The sequence below is a fragment of the Pagrus pagrus genome, assembly GCF_965226575.1.
Source record: "Pagrus pagrus genome assembly, chromosome: 13".
NCBI classification, from domain to species: domain Eukaryota; kingdom Metazoa; phylum Chordata; class Actinopteri; order Spariformes; family Sparidae; genus Pagrus; species Pagrus pagrus.
The window spans coordinates 30,393,586-30,420,562 of NC_140197.1; the positions used below are offsets into that span (position 1 = coordinate 30,393,586).

The 26,977-nt window shown below is 43.2% G+C and overlaps 4 protein-coding genes across 5 annotated transcripts; 1 reads left to right on the forward strand and 3 right to left on the reverse strand.

The window, feature by feature from the left end:
• Positions 1-895: 895 nt before the first annotated feature.
• LOC311268520 (transmembrane protease serine 9-like) lies at positions 896-20,327 on the forward strand (the record flags this gene model as incomplete). Its single annotated transcript, XM_084372198.1, has 15 exons — positions 896-944; positions 1,624-1,644; positions 2,173-2,335; positions 4,051-4,319; positions 5,694-5,833; positions 6,692-6,940; positions 9,195-9,428; positions 9,585-10,676; positions 11,491-11,636; positions 13,004-13,122; positions 15,273-15,293; positions 16,029-16,191; positions 16,504-16,772; positions 18,102-18,241; positions 18,884-20,327. 15 exons carry the CDS (start codon positions 896-898, stop codon positions 19,157-19,159), a joined length of 3,351 nt encoding a protein of 1,116 aa, XP_084228324.1. The 3' UTR covers positions 19,160-20,327.
• On the reverse strand, positions 8,438-11,450 carry LOC311268116 (heat shock 70 kDa protein 1). Its single transcript, XM_084371505.1, has 2 exons — positions 11,360-11,450; positions 8,438-10,749 (listed from the first exon to the last, which is right to left on the reverse strand). Exon 2 carries the CDS (start codon positions 10,725-10,727, stop codon positions 8,808-8,810), a length of 1,920 nt encoding a protein of 639 aa, XP_084227631.1. The 5' UTR covers positions 10,728-10,749; positions 11,360-11,450; the 3' UTR covers positions 8,438-8,807.
• Positions 20,328-20,577: 250 nt separating the features above from the next.
• On the reverse strand, positions 20,578-24,942 carry LOC311268521 (uncharacterized protein; the record flags this gene model as incomplete). Its single annotated transcript, XM_084372199.1, has 6 exons — positions 20,578-20,835; positions 21,222-21,269; positions 21,472-21,632; positions 21,789-22,536; positions 24,387-24,473; positions 24,866-24,942. The coding sequence occupies 6 exons, from the start codon at positions 24,940-24,942 to the stop codon at positions 20,733-20,735; spliced, it is 1,224 nt and encodes a 407-aa protein (XP_084228325.1). The 3' UTR covers positions 20,578-20,732.
• LOC311267816 (uncharacterized protein) lies at positions 24,512-26,913 on the reverse strand. 2 transcript variants are annotated; one of them, XM_084371052.1, is made up of 2 exons: positions 26,792-26,913; positions 24,512-26,089 (listed from the first exon to the last, which is right to left on the reverse strand). In XM_084371052.1, exon 2 carries the CDS (start codon positions 26,033-26,035, stop codon positions 25,094-25,096), a length of 942 nt encoding a protein of 313 aa, XP_084227178.1. In that variant the 5' UTR covers positions 26,036-26,089; positions 26,792-26,913; the 3' UTR covers positions 24,512-25,093. The 2 variants fall into 2 exon arrangements, with proteins under 2 accessions (XP_084227178.1, XP_084227179.1); XM_084371053.1 differs by lacking the exon at positions 26,792-26,913 and adding an exon at positions 26,179-26,265.
• Positions 26,914-26,977: the final 64 nt, after the last annotated feature.

Here is a 26,977-nt window from a genome sequence, read left to right on the forward strand (position 1 = left end):
CAACATTAACGCTGCTATAGAAAGTTAAAGGGTCACTTATTATACGACAGGCGAGTGAAGAAATGAAAGTTATAGTCGCTCAAAATAATGAAGCATTGTATTGTGAGGTGTGGATGATGAGCTCTCGTGACGAGAGGAGATGCTCTGTCATCAGATGATACTTCTGTATCTCTGGGCAGCAGGATGAGCATGAAGGCTGCGGTGGGTGCTTCAGTGTCCTTTGGACTGTCCACACCTCAGATATCACCGACGCTCCGGAAACAGAAACTATGTGACGTGGTGATGTAACATCAGAGCAACGTTTACCATGAAAAGCAATAAACTCCACGCTATCAGGGCACGGCCGCAACTCTTACCGTAAAGTTGCTCCTTCGACCTTGAGATAAGTGGTTTTGACATTTAAAAAAAACAACTGTTTATTAGTTAACTATTGAACAGTTTCAATCATTAACTGATGATAAACTTTATTTATGCAGCATTTTCCAAAAACAAGTTTGAGCGGGCAGAAAAAAAAGAAAAGGTACGATAAATTCATTTAAAATGTGCTACTTTGGCTCTGATGCAGCGTGTAATCTGAAAAGAAGTAACTGAAGTGAGTAAAGTAAATGTAGTGAAGAAAAAAAAGTACAATATTTGCCTCCAAAATGGAAGTATTAAGTAGTAAGTACACTCAAAGTACCTCACACGTGTTGAACTTCACAGTGTGGGCGGCCTCATTTGACTCTCTGCTCCTGAACATCTGCAGCTTTACAACTTCTTCCTCAGTCTGAGCGAGTGGAGTCGACCTCCCATATAAATATCGCAGGTCTCAGCGAGGCTCAGTCAAACCTTCCTGCTCCAGACTGATCAGCTTCTCACCTGATTACCAGACACAGTTGGCTGGAGGATTCACATCATGGAGGTCAAACTGTTAGTGTGTGTTGTTGTGGCCTTAGCGGTTACAGGTGAGTGCTGTTAATAATGTCTCAGAGGAACAGTGTGGATAATCTCATTTATTTAGTATTTATCATGAAAAGACGTCTGAACCATGTATGAATCTTCTGTTCAACCGAGGACAGTTCAGTCTTTGTGTTTTCAGCTGTAAATAATCGTCTTTTCTAATGAAGGGTGTGTTCAGTACATGGAATTACGAGTTAAAGTCAAAATTATGAGTTAAAGTCAGAATTATGAGTTAAAGTCAAAATTATAAGTTAAAGTCAGAATTATGAGTTAAAGTCAGAATTATGAGTTAAAGTCAAAATTATAAGTTAAAGTCAGAATTATGAGTTAAAGTCAGAATTATGAGTTAAAGTCAAAATTATAAGTTAAAGTCAGAATTATGAGTTAAAGTCAGAATTATGAGTTGAAGTCAAAATTATAAGTTAAAGTCAGAATTATGAGTTAAAGTCAGAATTATGAGTTAAAGTCAGAATTATAAGTAAAAGTCAGAATTATGAGTTAAAGTCAGAATTATAAGTTAAAGTCAGAATTATGAGTTAAAGTCAGAACTTTAAAGGGTGACCAGTTTTCTAACAACTTTTCTTAAATGTTTGATTTTCTGAGTAATGACACGTATGAAGAGATTTTGAAATCACTGTACAAAAAAATAATAATAACACGTTTTATTCTTTGTCTCTCCCACAGGAAGCAACGCACAGTTAGATGGTGAGTTTCGTTCTCTTACTTCAGTTTCTCTGTTGAAAGGTTTGAAACAATGCAGGTTTGACGTGCAGCAGGTTTCAGTCGCCTGGTCGAGAGTGAAATACTGATTTCTACACAGAAGTTGGTTAAAGGGTCATAAAATCTGATGGAGACACTCAGGACGAGTCCTCATAACTCTGATGATCAGATGACAGAACACCTCTAAAACTGACTTCCTGTTCGCTCCTGCTCTGCTTCAGGCAGATGCTAACTTGCTAACATTAGCTCACACATTTTGTTTGATAAGCTGCTTTTCGTACATTTATTGACTTTCTTACTGCGAGTGAGATGAGAGGATCAATATCAGTCTGTTGTCTGTGTGTTACGTATTGAGCTGGAGGCAGGAGGTGATTAGCTTAGCTTAGCTTAGCATAAAGACTGGAAGCAGGGGGAAACAGCTAGCCTGGCTCTGTTCAAAGTTTAAAAACAAGATGATGATGCTGATTTCCACACTATAAAAACCTGACATGAACTCTGACTGTCTCTCTCCAGTTTGCGGCACGGCACCGCTCAACACCAGGATCGTAGGCGGTAACACTGCTGCCGTCGGGTCCTGGCCCTGGCAGGTCAGCCTGCAGATCACAGGCCAGCATGTGTGTGGAGGCTCCCTGATCAACAACCAGTGGGTCCTGACTGCTGCCCAGTGTTTGGTCAGGTGAGCTCTGATCCTGTCACGTGACTCAGCACCTCACCCGTCTGAAAACAGTGAGCAGGAGACAAAAACACTCACCGTGTTTGTCTTCATGCTAACAGTCGAATAGCATTACAGCTGCTTCAGGTCAGTTCAGAACGTTTTGGTTCCACAAGCAGAAATTATTTTTGCAGCATAGAAAAAATAAATAAAAACAAAATAAGACCACTGAAGACATTGAAATTACTTCTACTATACACATGAAACAGAGTCAAACATGGTGAGAGTCACAGGTTTCTAGCGTGATTGTGTGTGAGCTGTTTTAAAAAATGCAGTCATCTGGTCAAATCACCAACAGAGGTTACGAGTAACAAAGTGTCCTTTGGGTGCCTGTAATCACAAAATAAAATGGTTTTATAGTTTTATCACTGATAAGGACACGACGTCACCACTCACATGAGAATCTTCTAGTGTCCGTCCTGTTAATGACTTACCAATAAAACCATCCGATGTTTGACAGCTGCGTGAGTCTTTCGGTCGTTGGATAGTCACAAGCCTCAACTCCAAACATCACATAAAACATTTTACAGTTTTATTGATAAGCCACCTACAGTAACCCCTTGTAAAAAAGACATAACTGAAAGAGCGGCCGTGGCTCAGGGGTGGAGTCAGCGTCTCATTATCGGACGGTCGCTGGTTCGATTCCCCTGGTCTGCATGTCGAAGTCTCCTTGATACTGAACCTCAGACTGCTCCTGATGTGCTGGTCAGCACCTCGCATGGCAATAATATCGTTATCCATTGCTATCAAACCTTGTGGTTTATCGCTTCATGGCATACCACTCACACACACGCCCATCCAACACCCACACTGGGCTGTAAAGATCAACACATTCGAAGGTTCATGTACAGCCGGCGACACGCCGTCTGGACAATGTGAAGAGCTTTGACTGTTATTCTTTGTCGACTCATTCTGGACAGTTTAAAAACAGAAATATCACCTTTTTTATTCCTCTTCTTCATTTTCTAAACCTGGTGCCTACATTACCCACAGTGCAACTCAGCCACTGAGTGACGTCATTGGAGGCAGTTTATCAGACCACATGCAGCTTCCTCTTGTAGCAGTCCCATCGTTTGAAACTTGCTATCTTTCTTTCTTTTGGGCTGATTTTCCAAAATCCCTCAAGACTAACTGCAGGTGATTCAGATCTTTTAGTAACTTCAGTTTATTCTGGATCCCCTTGAAACCCTGCAGCCCCGCTACACCTTCAGTGTGACATTTGTTTATTGGTTTATTGTCCAAGTAGCGGACATCGGGAATTTCCCGTAGCTGTCCCTGTTTTTTGTTGATATTGGTTGGGCCGGCCTGTGAGCGTGTACTGCCGGTACCGCCACACTCTGGAGCCGCAGGAGGCTTTTTATGACCTTTTTCACACGTGCAGTGGTCCTCCCTGTGAACACACCTTTGTGTGGAAAACTTTGACTTCATTTTAAATTATAGCCTCATTTCCCACAGTGAGCCTTCTGTTCCACTGTGGCTGCTGCTGACTGACGTTTTCAAATTAAAGGCTTATTCTGCTCAAACTGACGAACTAATGAACTTTCAAAAGAATAAAACTTTATACATATCAATGAACTCCAATAACGACCATATTTCTCATGTTGTCTTGTTTATTGAACATCATTAACAGTCACAGCAGAGTAGAAACATTGAAACATGTTGTCTTTTCTGTTTCTCAGCCCGTCGACATCCAGTTACAGGGTCATCCTCGGACGTGACTCACTACAATCCACGAGCCCTAACGAGGTGACCCGCACCGTGTCCCGGGTGATCAGCCATCCAAACTTTAATCCCAACACATTCGACAACGACGTAGCCTTGGTGCAGCTCTCTTCACCTGTTACGTTCACCAACTACATCAGACCGGTGTGCCTGGCGGCGGACCGCAGCGTCTTCAACGCCGGGTCGAGCTGCTGGGTCACCGGATGGGGAAGAATCCGAACTAACAGTAAGAATTTATTCTTCATTTCTAAATGTATTGTTTGTAGTGAATGATTGTACGGATTAAATCTTATCGAACTTCAACACAAGACGACACAAAGATATAAATCAGTGGCACAAGAAGATGACGTGATGAAAGAGCACCAAAAAAGGAAAAACAGAGGTGGAAGAAGCCCTTAAACATTTTACTAGAGTACAAGTACAAAATAATTAGCATCAAAATATACGTAGACAGTCCACACAGTCTGTCCTCCAGTAGAAGTACGGGGACTGGTAAAAGTAGAAGTACGGAGTACAGGCTCTGACATGTACTCAGAGTATCAGAGTACAAAGTCTCCCTCTGAAGGACATTTGTGGTCAAAGCTAACTGAAGCTCACGTCATATTAATATAATTCAAAGACTATTAAAGTTAAAGGTAGAATCAGTAGGATTTGTCCCAGCTGTTCCTGAACGCACCACAAAGATAGTTGATTGTTGAGTCTCATTCCCAGGACGTCAAATAGCCACATGTTGGGTTGGTAAAGCGTCCCGAGCAGCAACAAAGAGAGAAAATAAGAAACTCTCTGCAGATACGAGACACTAACACGCCTTTTCTCCCCATTCAGCCTCCCTCTCTGTCTGTTCACGTCTTTTACGTCTTTAACATCTTTGGTTCGTCTTTCTACGTATGCTGTGCGTGATGTGCACTTCAGTGAGCCACCGGGGAAGTTTTGTTATCTGGAGAAATGATAAGGAGCTCAGTCTTATCTGTGTTTAGTTGTAAAAGTAGAATAGATACTGCTTGCTGCACTGACCTTGAGAGGCTGCATATGAACAGAAACGGCTGGATGTCTCTTACCTCTTTAACGCAGGCGCCTCGGTGTCACCCAGCCACACAGCAGACGTCTTCTCTTCAGATCAAATCCTGTCCAATCCTGTTCGTGACGCCAAGTCATGTTGTAGATAAAATATTCTTCAGGAAAAATGCAGAGACTGCAGCAAAGGAGTTTAATTACAACAAAACTGTTTATACAGAATCAAACAATTAAGATTTGATCACAGGAAGGCATCTGTTTCTTGTTTATGTACTTTCAGTACACACCTATTTCCTGAAACATGAATTTAATAAAATATCCACACACGATGTCTCCAATACACTCAGTAATGCAGATACATGATATCAGCCATCAGATTCTTAAGGTCAGCCAGAAAAACAGACAGTTTGTCAAGAAATAACACATTTTCAAATAATCCGACCTGAAGAACACATTAAAGCAAATAACATACAGAACTGGAGGCTCACCACCGTCTGATGTGTTTTCATGGCGCTCTGTGGCTCAGAGCAACAACATGCATCAGATCAAATATACAATATATTTGAAATGTCTTCTTTTTCATCAGCTGATCTTCCGCTTCCCGAGAGGCTGCAGGAGGTGAGCATCCCCATCGTGTCCAACAAAGAGTGTAACGACGTGTTCAGGACGATCACCAACAACATGATGTGCACCGGCACGAGCGGCGGAGGAAAGGGCACCTGCTCGGTGAGTGTGTCTGCAAAACTCTCCATCGAGCTGTCAACACACACACGTTTAACAGAGCTGTCCATGTCGTCTCCAGTTAGCGTCCACGTTAGTCAGAGTCCCATGATGCTTCAGGGCGACGTTAACATTTTCACTGAACTGCCGGCTTCAACATGTGTCTTCTGTTTTGGGAAACGCGTGACATGGAAACACTTCAAAGGAAAAGTTTGACTTTTTGGCAAATTGTCCCATACGGGGTACATTCTGCTGGCCCGCATGAAGGCCGGTTGGGTCAACGACCCACAAGTGGTCCTCACGACTCTGAAACTCAGAGCTCACACGTGTCCTTAACGACTCTGTAAGGACACTCCCACACTATGTAAGGACACTCCCACACCATGTGAGGACACTCCCACACTCTGTAAGGACACTCCCACACCATGTAAGGACACTCCCACACAGAGTTTAAAGTCTGCAGCTCTCCAGTTAGTTAGAAGTGAAGAAGCCTTTGGGTACTTTTGGGTAACTAGTAACTAAAGTGTGCAAATAAATGTAGTGGAGTAAAATGTACAATATTTGCCTCCAAAATTTAGTAGAGCAGAAGTATCAAGTATGTACAAATTAATTTTAAATGCTCTGATGCAGTAGGTAATCTGCAAAGTAACTAGTAACTAAAGTGTTTAAATAAACGCAGTACAGTTAAAAGGACAATATTTGCTTCTGAACTGTTGTGGGGTGGAAGTATAAAGTAACAGAAAGCTGAAATACTCAGTACCTTTAAACTCTTCTTCTTCTTAAGAACACTACTTGACTAAATGTACTTAGTTACTTCCCCCTCTGTTTGCCGGCGATGTAACTGAGGCTTGTGTCTCTGTGCAGGGCGATGCAGGCGGCCCGTTGGTGAGGAAAACCGACACCACGTGGGTTCAGGGTGGAGTGGTGAGTTTTGTGAGTGCAGGAGGCTGTGCGCTGCCCAAAATCCCGTCAGGCTACGCCCGAGTATCCAAGTACCAGTCCTGGATCAACAGCCAGATCCCCACCGACAAGCCCGGCTTCGTCTACTCTGGAGCCGCTCAGCTCGCAGCTCCTCTGCTGCTGTCCGTCTCGCTGCTCCTCTCCTCACTCTTCGTCCTCTCATAGGAGGCTTTGTAAAAGATGTCCCGTTATACTTTTGATTGGATTGTTATTGTTTACTCCATCGTTTTGTCTTCAAAATGTCAGAAAATGCAGAAATATGTCCATCATAAGACCAACAGACAATAAATGAGCCTTTGTTTAAATGTTCAAAGATTCTGATTCATTTCTGTAACGTGTATGAGATTAATTATTATTATTATTATTATTATTATTATAGATGAAATATTAAGAAGTTGTGAGCTTGAATGTTGGGATGTGTCTGGAGCGATGGTGAAGATATGACTTTTATAACAGAAGGATTAAAGGAGAGGATCTTATGTTAAATCAGATATTAAACATAAACTGTGTCGTGTGTCCAGAGGATTCAAAGAGGTCCACTCCTCTGCAGTGTAATCTCTTCTTTGTCTCTGTGAGCGTCACGATCGAGGGAAACTCTGCAGATCTTTATTTTCGGCGCTGGTACACAGAATATCTTCTGTCGTGGCAGCTTTACCCTCAACACTGCAGAAAGGTCTTGTTATCTGTTGCTGTGCTGATGTGAAGCTGTGTTGATGTGAAACTGATGGAGGAATCAAATCGCTTCTTCTGGATCGTTTTTGAGTGTTAGAGTCGCTCCCTCAATCATTTCAGCTTCTGACTGCAGGATCAGTTAAAGGACTAGTCTAAATAAACTAAATAAAGATGTTATCATCGTATCTTATTGTAATTTTTAAATATTATTTTTGAAATACATTTCCACAACAACAAATACAATCTGTGTATCTACCCTGTTGACTTTTACTCGAGTACTATTCATACGGGAGACTCTTTTTACCAAAGTAATATTTTAACGTGATATCTTTACTTGTACTCAGTAAGTACTTCAGTATCAAAAATATACATATGTCCATATGTACAGATTAATTTAAAATTGATGCAGCAAGTAATCTGCAAAGTAACTAGTAAGTAGTAGTGGAGTAAAAGTACAATATTTGCCTCCAGAGAAAGTATAAAGTACGTCAAAGCCGTACTTAAGTACAGTACTTGAGTAAATGTACTTAGTTACATTCCATCACTGCTTATACCACGCTGTGAAAATACTCTGCTCGTGTTAACTGATGGAGTGTTTGATTCATCATGAAACATCATGAACTCTTCAGTTACTGGACTTTGGACCTATGAGGAGCAGAGATGTAGTCCGGACGGGTCACAGGCGCCACCTGGTGGTCGTTTGTACGCACTGCAGCCACGCCTGGAAACAGCTGGATAAAATAATAAGTGTCCTCCTGACTCCTGCTGCCACAGGACAACTTCACCTGCTAACAGCCTGAACTTCTGATCTTTATACTCGGGCGTCTCTGTTGGTCGGACACAAAACCTTGTTAGGAGGCAGAAACTGAAGCTTCCTCGACAGTTCGTCTACAGTCCGTCTATTAAAACATAATTTTGTAATCCAACATCTGAATAATTTAACATGTAAACCAGAAAAATTAAACCAATAACCAGAAAAAAATTATTTTTCATCTTTATTGCAAAGTCCAGCAAGGCAGAGATGAAAAACACATGAACGTGACAGAAATGATACAAAACTTCAGTATTTTATAAATCTTTAGCTCAAATACAACGACATGAAGTGAGAGATTTATTTTAAACCGCAGTCGTGATCCTGGTGAAAAATATTTACATGGAACGTCTTTAGATCGATAGATAACTTTATTAATCCCCAAGTTAAATTAGGTGACTGTAGCAGCGGGTACATTCAAATACAAATCTTTTAAACATCTGCATCTTCATAACTTATTCAAGACAGATTAAGTGACAGACCAAACTTATGAATACCAAACAGTCCCAGTGATCAGAGTCCAGATGAAGGGCCACTCTAGTCCACCTCCTCGATGGTGGGCCCCTGGGAGCCGGCTCCTGCCTGCTCTCCACAGCTGCCTGCAGGCGTTCCTCCCTGATACAACCTGCTGATGATGGGCTGACACACTTTCTCCAGCTCTTTCTGCTGGTGCTGGTACTCGTCTTTATCAGCCAGCTGGTTGTTCTCCAGCCAGCTGATGGTCTCGTCACACTTCTCGATCAGCTTCTTCCGCTCCTCCTCGCTCACTTTGCCCTTTAAGCTGTCGTCCTGCGCGGCGCTCTTCATGTTGAAGGCGTACGACTCCAGGGAGTTCTTGGCAGCGATTACTTCCCTCTGACGGTCGTCCTCAGCTTTGTATCTGTCGGCGTCCTGCACCATCCTCTCGATCTCTTCTTTGCTCAGACGGCCCTTATCGTTGGTGATGGTGATCTTGTTCTCTTTGCCGGTGCTTTTGTCCACCGCGGACACGTTCAGGATGCCGTTGGCGTCCACGTCGAAGGTGACCTCGATCTGTGGGACCCCTCGTGGAGCAGGTGGGATTCCCGTCAGCTCGAACTTGCCCAGCAGGTTGTTGTCCTTGGTCATGGCTCTCTCCCCCTCGTAGACCTGGATGAGGACCCCGGGCTGGTTGTCAGAGTAGGTGGTGAACACCTGGGTTTGTTTAGTGGGGATGGTGGTGTTGCGTTTAATCAGGGATGTCATGACTCCTCCAGCTGTCTCGATGCCCAGGGACAGAGGGGCCACGTCCAGCAGCAGCAGGTCCTGAACGTTGCCTGAGGTATCGCCTGTGAGGATGGCGGCCTGGACGGCGGCACCGTACGCCACCGCCTCGTCTGGGTTGATGCTCTTGTTCAGCTCCCTGCCGTTGAAGAAATCCTGCAGGAGTTTCTGGATTTTGGGGATTCGTGTGGAGCCTCCAACCAGGACGATGTCCTGGATCTGAGCCTTGTCCATCTTGGCGTCCCTCAGGGCTTTCTCCACCGGCTCCAATGTTCCCCTGAACAGGTCGGAGCACAGCTCCTCAAAGCGAGCCCTGGTGATGGAGGTGTAGAAGTCGACGCCCTCGTACAGAGAGTCGATCTCGATGCTGGCCTGGGAGCTGGAGGACAGGGTTCTCTTGGCCCTCTCACAAGCTGTGCGCAGCCTCCTCAAGGCTCTCTTGTTCTGGCTGATGTCCTTCTTGTGTTTCCTCTTGAATTCCTCCACAAAGTGGTTCACCATGCGGTTGTCAAAGTCTTCTCCGCCCAGGTGAGTGTCTCCAGCCGTGGCCTTCACCTCAAAGATGCCGTCCTCGATGGTCAGGATGGACACGTCGAAGGTGCCTCCGCCCAGGTCAAAGATCAGGACGTTACGCTCTCCTGTCTTGCCTTTGTCCAGACCGTACGCGATGGCGGCTGCCGTCGGCTCGTTGATGACCCTCAGGACGTTCAGTCCTGCGATGACGCCCGCGTCTTTAGTCGCCTGTCGCTGGGAGTCGTTGAAGTACGCTGGGACTGTGACGACTGCGTTGGACACCTGCTGGCCGAGGTAGGCCTCAGCAATCTCCTTCATCTTCACCAGGACCATGGAGGAGATCTCCTCAGGGTAGAAGCTTTTGTCCTCCCCTTTGTACTCCACCTGAATTTTAGGCTTCCCTCCTTCTCCAACCACCTTGAAGGGCCAGTGCTTCATGTCAGCCTGAACCACCGGATCATCTATCTTTCTTCCAATCAGCCTCTTGGCATCAAACACAGTGTTGCTGGGGTTCAGAGCCACCTGGTTCTTGGCCGCGTCCCCGATGAGCCTCTCGGTGTCAGTGAACGCCACATAGCTGGGCGTGGTCCTGTTGCCCTGGTCGTTGGCGATGATTTCTACTTTTCCGTGCTGGAACACCCCCACACAGGAGTAGGTGGTGCCCAGGTCGATGCCGATCGCTACACCTTTAGCTGGAGCCATGTCGATTGTTTCAGTTTGTGTCCTACAGATGCAGAGACAAAAATCAGAAAGGAAAGTCAGAAAATTAAATACCAACAACAAACATTATTGCTTCTGTAAGAGCATATTGTTTTCTGAAAATGCAACAGAGCTGTCTGAGCCCTGGACTGTGGAGTCATAAGCATGGAGCACAACTGGCCATTACAACCTTAAACAATTATTGACGAGTCAAAGAAGAGATTATTGTCTTTGGATAAATAACTGACTGTAAATTAAAATTAGTCTGACAGGTCCAATGACCACTGCAGTCTAAATCTGACAGCTATTCAGATGCAGGTTGGCGAAGTGTTATCTTTCTATTAACCTCATTACAATATTCACAAGGCGACACATACTTTATCACATAGCTTATTTTAACACCAGTAGCTTAAATTTAAACTCAAGGAGAAAGCTGTAGCACCTATTCAAACGCCCAATGCGTCCAAAATTGACAGTTTTTCTAATGGAGTTTGGTGAAATGTTCATTCAGTATGAGAAGATACCAAGTAGCGATTTAATCCAACAAAAAGTAACAATATTTCTATAATTCGCACATAATGTTAAGGATATTTCAGACGAAAGCAACACAGATTGAACTGAAGTAGTGTACTTACCCTTGTTAAAAGATGAAGATATAAAGAAAAGAAGAAGAAGTTTTTCTTCTGTGGTGTCTCCTCTGGTCTCTGTGTGGCTGCTGTATGATGCTCTCTTCATCCTCGCCCTCATTTATACTCTCTCTCTCCAGTCTGGTTGTTTCTCGAGCTTTCCCCACACCGTCTGCTGTCGTCCAATCACAGAGCTCAGCGACGGTTCTCGGCGTGATGACGTAACCCGGAAGCGTGAGTTCGGGAAGTTTCTACAAGCTTCTGGTCGGACGGAGAAACAGTCCGCGTGTGAAAACAGTGAAACAGTCAGTTTAAAGTACAAATAGAGCAAATACTGCGAGTCTCAGACGAACTGAGCAGGAAGATCATGTTTCACATTTATAAACGCAACCAGATAAATGAGTACACGAATTAAATGATCCGTTAAACACCTGATGTCCATACTATCAGGCTTAAATGTACACTTCGTGCCTGATTAACAAGTTGTTTTAATGCCGAATATTTGGTAAGACGTTAATGATGAGTCCTAATTAATTAAATGACTTTCACAAGACTGCATATTATTCAGACGACCAAAAAGGCCTAAAATTGATAGTTTTTCAGATGGAGTATTGGTGAGAGGCTGCTTCGAAACGAGAAACACCTCTCAGAAGGACATTTTTAAACGTTTTATTCAACATTTAACCAACAGTTTGTAATGTTCCTATTAAACCAGACAACAGTTAAGTATTGTAATATATTCTGATGCTGTTAGGCTAATGGTTGCAGCCAAGACACAGCAGTGAAAAAGGGACTATATCACTGTTTGTATGTTAACTTTAAAAAAGTAGTGAGTTAGTGGCCCCAACATAGTTTTATGATTAGTTAATTAAACCTTTATTTAATACGTGATGTGAGCTGGAGGTCACTGAAATCATTATTACCACCAGGTTCACAGCGTCACTCTTTATTTTACCAGCAGGTGGCACCAGAGGGAGCTTCAGATCCTGCACAGGTCAGAAAGTAAAGAGACTCGTGATGACCGGAAGCCGACTGTTCTCACTCACTGAGGATTTTTGAGTTATGAGGTCAGGACTAACTCAGCTGTCCGACAAACTGTTTATTTTATTATTTTATCCAGCTACACACCGATGCCACAGCCTGAAAGACTGAGAAAAAGTCATTTTCTTTACCAATATATTTTAGAAATACTTTGAAAAATACTTTGCACATCTATTTCATAGCTCAGGTTGTGCAGGAGAGGAACAAGTCGATCAGAAGTTGCAATCAAACTTCTGCATGCTGTCTGACTTACAGAAGAATTACATGTATTTTTGCACTGAGACAGTGATTGCAACTTCTGTCTGATTTAAGCAGAGGATAATTTAGGGCAGGCCATGTGAAAAAAGTAAAATCCCCAGGGGCCAGACTTTTATCTTGTCTGAACGGCACCACAGGAACCTGAAGAGCTGAAGTGAAGCAGCAGCAGGAACAACTTTGTGATGGAGCTGGACTCCACATCACAGCAGACACAGTGTGACACAGTCAGGGCAAAACAAAACATATTTGGTTATGTTTATAAAGGAGGGCGTGTGTCAGGTGTGTGAGGCGTGTCAGGTGTGTGAGGCGTGTTGCCTTGGACAGAGCATGACAGTAGGACAATGCACCTGGCAGGTGGGCAGGTTCACAGCAGACACACAGCTTCCTGTGCATTTACGAGCAGCCACAGTCCAGAGATCACATCATGGAGCTGCAGCTGTTAGTCTGCGTGCTCGTGGCCTTCACGGTTTCAGGTGAGTGATGTTTAATAATGTCTCAGTAGAGCAACAGTGTGATAATCTGATTTATTTATTGATTTGAATGTGAAGAAATCTGAATAGAACAGGTCGACTCTTCTGTTTCTGACCGTTCATTTTTACTGTATCAGGATGTGTGTTCATGTATTTACTGGGAGTTTTCCTGTCTGGACAGTCTCATGTGCTCGTTTAAAAAAGAGGTGAAGAACACACTTGTAACCTCACCTGTTCCCACAGGTGAGGTAAGGTAAGGTGAGAGAGGGAATGATAGAAACTTCAGAATCAGAGGTTTCATCTCAAAGATATTTCACTCAGCACGAAAATCCAGAAGAGCCAGTTTGACTGTGAGTGTTGACTGTTGACACAGGACAGGTCCAACACCTGAGCTCGGTGATTTGTCAGGATTTATTAGGTAACAAAGGAATCTGTCATCTCTCTTTGTGATTAAAGGAGCATTATGTAGATTTTGTGAAGAATTGTTCAGATCTTTGACTGATCATTGGCTGATTTTTTTTTATACACGTCTAAAAAAACTAAACAAACAAACTCATGAATAAACAAACTGACCTTAAAGGACAACACAGTTTACACTGTTTTATTTTGTTTAAATGTGGCGGACCCTGCCACCTTTCTAGCTTCAAACAGTGCTCTGGGAGCTTATTTTCCTCTGAGAGCAGCTCGTTTATTCACTGATGGAAACAGTTTGTATTATGACCTCATTAATATTGTATATATAAAAATTCTGAGTTTGGATTTTTTTTTCTCTAAAACTACATAATGTCCCTTTAATACATACATATATATTAGTGGTGGAGCGCTGAGGAGGGAGTGAGGACAGCAGCAGCTCTGCAGTCTGATGGTACACCACTAAGAGTCCAGGGTCTCACTCAACACCTGGTTTTCACCTGGATGGACGGTTCTGCAGGACGCAACACTTCCTGACCGTCTCAGCCGTGACGTACTTTATTTGAGCATTTCTATTTCAGTTTCTTTACAAATTAAGATTTTACACAGAAAATAACTCACTGAAAGAACAATAATCGCAGACCTTTACCTCAGTGCAGTCCTCAGTGTAACACCACGTTACTCTGAAAGTTATTCTGGAGAAAGATATCTGGGTTGGTCTGAGCTGAACCGCCAACCCAAGTGTTAATATTTGACACAGGACAGTCAGATATCTTTTGTACTTAGTAACTTATTGGTCTGGATCTTATCACTATAATAATAATATAATAATATAATAATAACTTTATACAGCACCTTGTAAACAGGGTTTACAAAGTGCTTTGACAAACAAAGCAGAGGCAGGATACTCAGGAACAATTAAGACAGAAACAGCAATAAAAAGATTTCATATAACAGAGAGCTGAAGCCCCGCCCCTTCCTGTTCCCCTCATTGACCTTATTGATCAGAGCTTTGTCTGTAGTGATGAAGAGACAGATGATGTATTGATCCTGTTTGAATCACGTCATTATAAAGACGACAGCCGACGGTGTCGTTAGTGACGTCATCTCCTGACTGAAACACTGTAGAGCTGCTCCTGTATATCAGCAGCTCACAGAACTGAACCAGAACCAGAACTGCAGTTGTCAATACGAGCAGATTTATTGTGATGTTCATCTTGTTTACGAGCTTTTCTGACCCAGTTGGCTCCATGCTGGTGTTGGTTCTGGTGCTGATGAGACGATGTAGTTCACTGAGCGCTTTAACACAAAACTACATGAGGTTTGACTTTAACACAACAAACTGACAAACATCATGTGACTCATGACCCAGTTCAACTGGATCAGTACATCATTAGTCTTCATTCACTACCAGACAAAGGGGTCGGAGCTTCAGCTCTCTGTTGACAGACACTCAGTATCAGTGATTATTTGTGGCGGTCCAAAGCATCATAGGATGTTAAAATAAATCATTTAAACACGACTCTGAAAGATTTGACGGATATCAGCTACGTCTCTCACTTCTTCTCTTTATTTATCGTTTCCGTCTGTGGTTTGAGCTCATGCCATGTTTATCATGAACATGTGAGAAACCAGATGGTCCAGTTTTATTCAAACGCGTGAAGACATTTTAAAATCACTGTGCAACAAACAAGCTGACGGTTTCCTGACTAATGGAGCGATTATTCTTTGTCTCCCCGCAGGAAGCAACGCACAGCTAGATGGTGAGTTGAGTTTAATTTATTCGATTAATTTCTCTTTTGCAAAGAAAACACACAGCGAATTCACAAAACACACACAACACAATTAACACAAACACACACAACTGTCACAGTTCAAACAGCTTTAAACTCTCAACATTAATCCAGAACAGCAGCTTCCAGACAAACTCATGAAACTGGAGGGAGAGAGAAGTATTTCTTTTATCCCCACTGAAGTTTAACTGTCATCAATCTCATGTCTGCGTGTTAATTACAGAGCTGGAATCAGGAGGTCATTAGCTTAGCTTAGCTTAGCTTAGCTTAGCATACAGCCTGTGAGGAACAGTTAGCCTGGCTCTGTCCAAAGTTCAGACATGAGATATACTCACGTTATTACAATTTATCAATTTTTTTTACAAAAAACCTTTTCTTGTTAAACAACATGCTATTTATCAGGTCATAGAGCTGTTTCCCCATTCCAGTCTTTACGCTAAGCTAAGCTAATCGCTCCCTGGCTATGAGTCTGTTCATAACGCACAGATATGAGGTTAATATCCACCTGATCAGCTCGTTCACACCAAGAAAGTCAAAAAAATGTGTTTCACCAACATCAAACTGACCTGAGAGCAGTCACCCGCCTCCCTCCTGCACTCTGATACCCATCAACACTGGGCTAAATACAAGCTCATGATGACAATGCTAACACGCTAACATCATCGACCTACAGCAGTGTCATGACCTCTGCCTGTTTCCCTCCAGTTTGTGGCACCGCCCCGCTCAACACCAGGATCGTGGGGGGGGAGGATGCTCCTGCAGGGGCCTGGCCCTGGCAGGTCAGCCTGCACAGGAGCGGCGGCCACTTCTGTGGAGGCTCCCTGATCAACAACCAGTGGGTCGTGACTGCTGCCCACTGCTTCACCAGGTGAGCTCTGATCCCGTCACGTCCCAGCACTTCACCTGACAAATGAGGGTATAGACCATAGTCACACGGCGGCCATTTTCTGATGATGTCACTCCCAGGGTGGGAAACTCAAATTCTGGGATGTTGTGAGTGGAAACGTGAGGTATCGTTAGATAAGTCACATTTTTGGTCCACCCCACAGTTTCTAATTAGGTTTTTAGAAGAAAAAGGTTGAAAGAGTCATTTCTCTATTCTAAGATGATCAATAATTGAAACCTTCCTGTGGGTGTGTCCGTCGCATATTTAAACATGTTGTCTTTCTTTGTTTCTCAGCACCCTCACGTTCGACCTCATCGTTTACCTTGGACGTGAGACCCAACAACTCCCGAACATTAACGAGCAGTCCCGGACAGTGATCAGGATCATCAACCATCCGGACTACAATGACAGGCCAAACAACAACGACATATCTCTGTTGCAGCTGTCCTCACCTGTTGAGTTCACCGACTACATCAGACCGGTGTGTCTGGCGGCGCCAAGCAGCGTCTTCAACGCCGGGACGACCTCCTGGGTCACCGGATGGGGAGCCATCCGAACCGACGGTGAGATTTGTTCAGTCATTTTTACATTTATTGTTATTTATTGTTGTGTTTCTGAGCAACTACAACACGAGACCCATATAACTCAGTGAATTAAGGGTTAACTGTGACATAACCAGAGTTGCTGATTGTTAGAAAAAGTGGAAAGATGAACCGAGATGGTTTTGGTGAGTTTTATTTTGTTTGTTTGTTTTTTACAATGATAAAATGACTGATTCTGTAAATGGAGTCTGGTGGTTTTGGCGAGAGTGATTTTTGGTGGCTGTTCTCATCCATCCCATAATGTCAGAATAACAAGCCGAGCCAGTCGTTGGCGTAAACAAGAGCTTTAAGTGGACGCACCGTCAAAAAGATAAGAAAAAGGGTCCAAGTTGAAAAGTACTGAAGTTTCCCTTCAACATTAAAACCTCAAAATGGGGAAAACAGCAGTGGAGTAATCCTAATGAGTACTTTTACTTTTGGTACTGTGATGTTAGTACTTTGTGCTTTTCCTGAAGTCATGCTTAAATGCAGGATGCTTGTAATACAGTATTTGTTACACTGTGGTGTTCATGATATCAGATCTGCTGGCAGCGCTGGAGCCTGAAGGCAACAGTTTTGATTTACGAGTCTGTCCAACCCTCACCTGAGCATCAGGGCGAGACCGAAAGAACAACAGAGAGAATAAAAGATGAATATGACTGTGACCACAGGATCAAACCTGTTGCTCCTCATACCATCAGTTCCTCCATCAGTTTATGAACCTGCCATGACGTCACCAGTGGTGCAAAGTGCAGACGTCTGTCCTCTCATGAGCTCGAAGGAGCGATCCAAAGGGATGAGTCACTCTGAGAGGCTCAGCAGAAAGAAAACAACCATTAACTCTCTACAGCTTCAGCCGCAGAAACATCACATTGTTCTCTCTACAGGGAAGTTAATATAATCATTTTATCATTTCAAGGAACCCTGAAGCACTCACGGGAGCACTACTGTAGTGCTTTCACACTGCACTTAGCCTGAGGGAGACGTTAGCCCCCGGCTAAGAGAGATGTTAGCCCCGAGCTGAGAGAGATGTTAGCCCCGAGCTGAGAGAGACGTTAGCCCCGGGCCGAGGGAGATGTGCCTCTAAACCAACATACACAAACAAGACCGACAGTGAGTTGTATAGTTGTAATAATTCTTAAACTGGTCCGATTCTGAACATTAAACACAGTTCAGGAGTCTCACAGTCTGAGGGCTGGTGGACGGCAGATACTTCTGTATCTCTTGTCAGACGGCAGCAGAACAACACATGCTGAAGGCAGTGGTACAGCCTGTCGGCAGGTTTAACACTGATGTCTCGGTCTCCTTCAGTTCCCCTGGGCTTCCCTCAGCGGCTGCAGGAGGTGAGTGTCCCCGTCGTGTCCAACACTCAGTGTGACGCTGCGTACGGTTCAATCACCAGCAACATGATCTGCGCCGGCCTGGACGAGGGAGGAAAGGACTCCTGCCAGGTGAGTCTGTGGAGAACCCTCCTCCATCAGCCGCTAACACTTTGAACTGGAGCAGAACCAGAACCAGTCTGTTTTAAATCTGATTGTTGATTAAGTAAATAATGCTCTACTTTGGCTCTGATGCAGCATGTAATCTGCAAAGTAACTAGTAACTCAAGTTATGAAATGAATGTAAAAAGTACAACATTGGCCTCCAAACTGCAGTGGAGTAGTATGAAGTAGCATAATGAAAAATACTCAAGTAAAGTACAAGTACCTCAAAATTTTACTTAAGTACCATACTTGAGTAAATGTACTACTCAAATATTACTTACAACAGAAAGTGAAAGTAAAAATACCAAAGTAAAAAAAAATACTTGAGTAAATGTACTTAGTTACATTCCATCATGGTGATTACCCACAAACTAAAGCCATCATAATAAATACATTAATTAATTATACTTTGTATTTATAATCTCAATCTGTGAAGTAACTTGTAACTGAATAAATAAATGTAATAGAGTAAAATATATCCCTCTGAAATGTAACAGAGTTGAAGCATAAAGTAGCTTAAAATGGTATAAACATTATATTTCTGTAGATGACTCGAGTAAAAGTACTCAGTTACTGTCTGCTGGTGCTGTAACGCTGTGTGGCCCTCAGGGGGACTCCGGCGGCCCGATGGTCAGTAAAAGCGGCTCGACGTGGGTTCTGGCTGGCGTGGTGAGCTTTGGACGAGGCTGTGCTGAGGCCGGCTTCCCCGGAGTCTACACCCGCGTGTCCCAGTACCAGGACTGGATCAACGGCCAGATCACCACCAACCAGCCCGGCTTCGTCCAGTTCCAGGGAGACGGGTCGACCTCCGGAACCACCAACCTGGTGTCCCTGTCTCTGCTGCTGTCCATCTTACCGGTTCTCTTTGTCTGTGTCCTCTCATAGGAAGTTAATGATGCACCAGATTAGAGTCTATATATTAATATATATAAATATATTATACATTATAAGTATTATAACACATTGAACCCTGCGGCCTCCACAGCAGTTTGTTGAGATTAAGGTTTTATAGAAAAGACAGAAATCACAAAGTAATGTCAAAATGTTTATCATTTAAAAGCAGTATATTTAATGTTAACACTGTTTTACTGTGTGAGAGTTACTGGAAGATGTCTTGTTATATTTCTGACCGGGGCTGAAGCTTATTAATATTTTGATTATTAGTTAATTAATATATTTATTTTCCTGATTAATTATCGTAAAAGTTCTAATTGTTTTTTATTTTATTTAAACAACATTCTAAGACAAGTTTATTGGTACGAAATTGGTTCATATTTTTAACTAAAATAAAGAAGTTATTGATCATTTTTTTAACTTTCTTAACAGAAAACTCAACTTAAGTGTCTTTAAAAGTTGTTGGTGTCGACCATGTTCTCACTGTTTCTTAGTCAACGAACCCACTTAAGAATTAAACATAGTTCATCAATACTGACAGTTAATTTCCTCATTTTGTGTTTAATGATGAATTGATTAAGTTTGTTTTTCCTCCATTTAACGACATCACTCTTTAACAGACGTGTCACCTGGAAATGAAAACGTTGAGTTATTAAATTGTAACACGTCAGTCAAAGTAATTAAAAAAAACAAACTTAAACACCAAACTGATCAGTTTTTGTCCTGAAACCGATCAAACACGCAGAAAATAAGTCTTTGTTCGAATGTTGAAACTTTCTGATGTTTTTACCTGAAAAACTGTGACTGTTTGAAATGTCTGAGCTCAAACATGAAACGTTTGCGACGTTGAATCTAAGAAGTTTATGAAGTTCATCCTGTGAGTGGTGAACGTGTGTCTGTCATGAACTCATCACTGTAACTACTAATGCACTGAACACCGACAGCTGTGATTGACTTTATGGAAAACGATCAATATTTACATGGACGGAGGTTTAACATGACACTGAGGCAGGATTCACTGCTCATCGCCTCGTACGGATATTTTTTATTATCTTTCTTTGTTTGATGATTGTGAGTAAATTCTTCTGGGATCCATTTAAACAACACCGAGTACAATCTGTATGTACATCTGTCCTTCACACTGCATTATGTTCAATAAATGATTGGAGTTATGAAATAAACATTTTTATTGTCTTTTCACTGTATCACAGTCTGTTTTTCCTCTACAGATGTCTGAGGAAAAAAGTCAGAATTCTGAGGAAAATAAAAATAAAAAAAAATAAAAAATTCAAGAAAAAGTCTGAATTTTGACTTTTTATCTAATAATGTTGACCTCAATGGGAACATTTCTCTCATCAGGTCTCTTTCTTCCTCCATTATTTATTCATTTATCTCCACCTCTAACCTTCGTTATCTGAGAGACCAAAATATCTCAGATGCAGGTGGCCGCTGCACGGTACCGCTGAGAACTGATCCGTTATCGCTCCCCACCACCGGCCCTCAGCACATAATGAGAATCACCTGAACTCTTCATCTTGTCTTCTTGATTTAAAGAACTAAGAAGTCAATGACAACACAAGAAGTATTTCCTGAAGGACTTCCTGAAGGACTTCCTGTCTACTATCCTCTCCTGTCTCTGTCTTCTGGCCATCTTCTCAAGATCCCTCCTGTGAACAACAGAGTAAACGTACAGTTAGAAACACAAACATCAGTCGCTGCTAACAAACACATTTTACTCTGAAATAAGACTCATCCACATGTTGGGAGGAAACAACTTCTGTCAGACTGTCACATGACTGCTCATCATGTCTGAGTCAAGAAACTCTGAGAAATTCTGGAAAAAAGTCAAAATATTTTGGAAAAAATGTCCAAATTCTGAGTTATAAGACATAATTCTGAGTTTGAAGTCAAGATCTTCTGAGAAATTCTGGAAAAAAGTCAAAATATTTTGGAAAAAAGGTTCAAGGTTCATCTTGCCTTCTTGATTTAAAGAACTAAGAAGTGAATGACAAACACAAGAAGTATTGATCACACAATCAAATACAAAACAGACCTTTCCCTCTCCTCTCTCTGTCTTCTGGCCGTCTGCTCAAGATTCCTCCTGTGAACAACAGAGTGAACGTACAGTTAGAAACACAAACATCAGTCGCTGCTGACAAACACGTTTCACTCTGAAATAAGACTCATCTTCATGTTGGGAGGAGACAACTTCTGTCAGACTGTCACATGACTGCTCATCATGTCTGAGGTCATTATCAGTGAAATGTGACGTTAACTCAATGACCTCATCACGTCACACATACTTGATGACGTCGAACTGCTTCTCCTGCGTCCGACACATCTCTCGCAGGGCGTCGGCTGCATCCCTCAGTGATTGGCTCACTTCAGACACTTGAAACATCTCTTTCCATTTGTTGATCCCCTGATGAACGACCATCGCCAACTCACAGCCTCCTCTCAGCGCCTGATGGTGAAGACAAATGACGTACGGATCAATACTTGATTTATTTTCATTACTGAAGTAAAGTCTCAAGCCTTCACTGTGATTATATGATATTTAGATTAGATCTCATTTACTGCGATTATCAAACAATACATGCATGTAGTTAATGAATCTTACCTCCAGTCGTGGGTCATCTGGGACTTCTGTGTTTCCAGTTAGAGATGAGAAGAACTGGTAAATGTTAACGGCCTGATCTTTCGCTGCAGCTAGTGCTGAATGAAGCTCCTTGGAGCTCGGCTTGATTTTTACCATTTTCTGATCTGCATTAAAATAAAACTCTGTGCTGTCATCGTCTTCCTGCTTCAGGCCACTTCGTCTGGCCACGGCTCTCACGATCTCAGTCACGACGTGTCGGTCCACCTCATCTGAGCCTGCAGAGGGAAACTTCTCCTTCACCTCTGCCCTCAGCTGCTCGAGCTGATTCTGGATTGTTTCTGTACACATGTTAATCTTCGTTACTATCTCCTCTGCCTCTTTCGAGGTGATGTAGTATGAACCGCGCTGAACGACCTCAGCAGTGGCGGTGATGATGAAACTTACACCTCTACATGCTTTTTCTAAGGCCAATAACACTGGAGCTGCTTTACTGGCGCGGGGCCAAAGGATCGAGATGTTAGCCAGGATCTTAAATACAGCTGCCAACACCTGCGCTATGATGCCAACCAATTCTGCGATGCAGCATCTCTTCCTGACCGACTCCAGCTCACTGGCCAGTTTCTCCAGCAGCTTCGCACAGCGAACTCCCTCCTCGATCCAGGAGAACATCAGCTCCAGCAGCTGGTCAGCTGTATCCATGATGGAGGTTTGTTCGTGTCCGTCTGAACCTCCAATCAGAAACCAGACAACTGTCACACCGTGATCAAGTCTGTAAAAAAAAGTCAGGAGAAGAGTTAGAGATTCAAACTCATTGACAGGATGAAGTGTCACAGACGTTGTTTTTAGTTCCTGTCTGTTTCCTGGATATATTTGTACGTGTGTGAATGTGTAAATGAGAGACATTAACTTTAGCACTTTGCAGAAGGAGCTTTATAAAGTTCACTCCATTGACTTGTATTAGTTCACGGGGCTGAGCTGCCTCCTCCAATATGGCGGTGACGTCGACGTACGGTCCAGCGCTCAATGAGGCGTCTACGTATATATGTCTATGGTTATAGGTATGTGTTGTGTTGGATGTGTAGGATAAGAGCTTGTATTTGTCTCCTTTTGAAGTTTTTGTGCTTTCGTTAATAGTGTTTTATTTTGAAAATCAGCCGGATGTAATGTTGTTGTTTCGTGTCTGACTTCCTGTCTGCTCTGTGCTGAATGCGGCTGGTTTGCTGCGGCACAAATACTTTCTCTGGAGTCTTCATGAACTTGAACTCTCTCTCAGTCTGTCCTCGTGTGCATTAAACATACACAAGTAATTAACTTCACCTCCAGCTTTTTACACATGAAGATATCAACATGAACATCTTCAGCATGAGAAGTCAAAATAGAAAAATAAGAAGAAAATAAGAAGTCGTGTTCAAGTGAACTCAACTCTGTGGGTCGTCTGACTGCAGCAGAGGTTCTTCCTCTCTGGACTTCCTCTGCAGCTCAGTTTCTGTAAGTCATGTGACTTCTTGGAAAGGGAGCAGCTACAGATAAGAAACTGAGGGAAACACCTCAGTTAGTCGTCTTGTAGAAGTTGTTATCTATAAAGTTCATCTGATTTGATGTATTCTGACTTTTTGGACTGTAATAAAGTATCTGTGAGTTCCTGTAAACGCCTAGTTAATTATCAGTGAGCAGGTGAGTCACGTAGCACTGCTTCATGAGGATTTAAACACCTGTACACCACCTGAACACTCTGGACTTACAGCTCATATTTCTGTTTGTCAGTCTCATTTCATGCAGCTCCTCCAAACACAGAGTCAGAAAAGAGCCATGAAGAGCTGCAGGATGACGTGTTTCTGTAGCTAACTGCAGTTAGCATCTCTCTGGTTCCTCTGTGGGATTATTGAACTGGATTCTGGATTATTACAGAAGATAATCTGAAGGTTCTGATCCTTCCAGGTTCTGTTCAGCAGATAATCTCCACAGATGAACTCCACTCTGTGATGTTTGAAGGTAAATTAAATGTGTAGCAGTAAAAAGCTAATGCTAGGCTACAAACAGACGACATCACGGTCACATGACTCAAACGTCTCCACCACTGAGCGTCTTACTGCACAATTACTATCCAGGTTTCTATAAACTGATCAATGTACAAGTTGTAAAGTCAGAGTGAGAACAGTGTGTAACTAAAGTGGGCCTGTAAAGACGGACTAGTGAGGAGACGAGTCTCCGTGTTCGCTGTGAGGACGTTTAATGTCCCCGACGACCTCTGTAGTCTCATTCAGACACTTGTTAGCAACCGCTAACCGTTTTTAACACATGAACAGCTTCATAATTAAAGTGTGGACATTTAATGATGGAGTTTATGTTGGAGAACAAAACATGTAAATATCGTAAAGGTGCAATATTAGAATAACTACTTATTGCTGCTAACTGAAGCTACTGTTAGCGAGACAGCTCAGTTAGCTGTGCAGCTAGTGGTCCAGACTGGGAGCTCAGATCATCGAGGGAGTGTCAGTGTTTACCCTGCTAACTCAGGAGCCTTGGACTGAGACAGGCTAGCCGGTTAGCGTGCTAACTTCAGTAGATCTCTCTGCAACACAACACACTTTCAGGCATCTCAGGAAAAAAAACACTGACTTTGAGTTTTTCGTGACACCTCCCACACCGGACCCCTGAGGACCACACTGGACCACTGAGGACCCCTGAGGACCCCTGAGGACCACACTTCTCAGACACATGGACAAGATGGATGACAAACAGAGTGTGAATCAAGATTTATTCATTTAAAGAAAATTCTGCTTTGAATTGGACAACAAAGTTAGCGTTAGCTAGCAGAAGCGTGAGTTCCTAACTATGACTGCAAACACTCATCTGTTAGCTTCTGCTAGCCTGCTGCTAAAGGAACTGTTAGCTCACATAGCCCAGCTCAGTGTCTAATATTTAGTATTGACTTAATGATTGTGATCATTAATCTTCACCAGCTCAGTGATTAAACTTATGAAACTAAGGCAGCAGATGTGTGTTCGCTCACCACTGTAGCTGCTGTTTCCCACCGTTGTTCTGACATGAATCTCCAACTGTCTCATCCTGCAGAGGAAACTGTCTCCTGTTCCCACCGACACATCCCTGTGACGGGTTTAAAAGCGTCCTCGTCTCTGCAGCACATCCGTCCCTTTGCTTTGCTCAGCCTCATGTGTATAAAACAACAATGGCATGGTTCATCCGCCCGGCCCTGTTTTAATGATCATAGTGATCAAACTGTTGATTGGCTGTTTGTGTTCTCAGCCAACAGATAACATGAACACATTTCTGCAGAAAACACTGTGACTACTCAGCTCTGACACTTAGTGAGTATTAAAGGAGCCTGTCTGATGAACCAGCTCCTGCAGGTTCTCGTTCACCTGAGTGAAGTGCTGCTGAATGTCACGCCTCTGCCTGCCGTACCTGTGGTCATAATAAAGCTCAGAACATTTGTTCCAGCTGTTGAACTCTCGTGAAAAGAGATGCCGCTCAGAATCTTCATCAATAAAATAATGAAACAGGACAGGTCCTCCCCCTTGGAAATCAAAAGAGCTGAAATCATAACTACACTTCCCTCTTATCATCTCCCTGTGCTCCTTGAACAGCAGGTCCAGGTCTCTCAGGTAAGCAGAGAGGAGTCTCTCTACAGGGGCGCAGCTTTGACTCCCTCCCAGTCTCACCAGGTGAATCAGCATCTGGACGTGGAAGGCTGCCCCGTTCACCCAGGCCTTCAGAGCCTCAGACGTCATGTGCCCGTCCCTCACCATGGAGTTCTTCAGCTTGGTGATGGCGGCGCTCAGCTGGACCTCGATCCGTCTGATGTCGGGCCCCAGCTCCTCCGCGTTGTCGATGTGCATCGTGCATCTCTTCAGACACTCGTCGATGTGATCCCAGACCCCGGAGGCCTTCTCTTCAGCAAACACACTTCGCAGAGCCTCCTTTGTGCTCTCCTCAGGTGGACCGGAGGAGCTGATGTCGATGAGCATGGCGATGGCCAGCGCGCCGAGGCCCGCCAGTTCAGGAGCTGGAGTCAAGTCACCCATCTTCTCCGTCAGGCTCTTGATCAGGTCTTCAGCGTGGCTGCCCGCCTCCTCTTTCCTCTTCTCGTAGTGTTGTTTCAGGTGGTTTGAAGAATCCAGACTGGTGAACATCTTGATGGTCTTGTTGACTCTCAGATCTGGACCCTCGCTGATTTGTCTCACAAATCCCTCCCTTTCTCTCTTCTCCTTGTCCCTCCTCTCCTCTTCGCTCATCCCGTTACCCATCTTCTTGTTTTGTCAGGATCAGATCAAAGATGGAGGCTGTAGTTTTCTGTAACACTGCAACACACAAACAAGTCAAGTTCAATTAAAAACTCAAAGGCTGAATAACTTTCATCACTGAGGTCTTCAGAAGGAACCGACCCAACCTGAAGTCGATCTGTTTGATTCTGAGGGACGAGTTCGTTTAAGTGCGACGCCTGTAAACAGCAGAAACTACAGTGTGTTGCACAGTGAATTCAAAATGGCTGCCAAGAGGCTTTTTTTCACATCTTGGGATGTTTCTACATACAGAACGTACAGCGAGGGCTTCTCTGTTGAAGTATCTGAGGTCACTGTGTTGGTACCTGCCCTTTGGTGTGTCTTACAGGGAACTGTTTGAAAACCACTGATTTAAACAGACTAAAGATTGTTTAAGTATTTGTTATTAATGGAGATTTGAACACATCGACATGATGAAGCTGAAAGTTTATTAAAGCACAGAGAAAGTAAAAGGTTGTTGTCTGAAGGTCTCGTTCATTAGAAGCAGGAAATAAGAGCGTCTCCTTAGTACAGACTGAGCAGATCTACAGGAAGGATCTTTTTCTGAAGCGTCTTCATGAACTTGACCTTCCTCTCACAATCTGTCCTCATGTGCATTAAACATACAAAGTGTGTTGAGACAGTAATTAACTTCACCTCCAGCTTTTTACACATGAAGATATCAACATGAAAATCTTCAGCATGAGAAGTGATAAAAGTAAAATAAGAGGAGTTTCTCACCTGTTGCTGGAAGTTCAAATCAAGAAGAAGGTGAACTCAGCTCTGTGGTTCTGTCTGACTGCAGCAGAGCTTCTTCTTCTCTGGACCTTGTTCAGCAGCTCAGTTGAAGAGGGTCTGGCTGCAGCTTCCGGTGCAGCCTCCAGTCTCAGGCCGGGAAGTGCATGCAAGAAACTTCAAAATAAAATC

Excerpts from the sequence above, each read along its gene's own strand:
- LOC311268116 (XM_084371505.1), bottom strand. The coding sequence starts at position 10,727 with ATGGCTCCAGCTAAAGGTGTAGCGATCGGCATCGACCTGGGCACCACC.
- LOC311267816 (XM_084371052.1), bottom strand. The coding sequence starts at position 26,035 with ATGGGTAACGGGATGAGCGAAGAGGAGAGGAGGGACAAGGAGAAGAGA.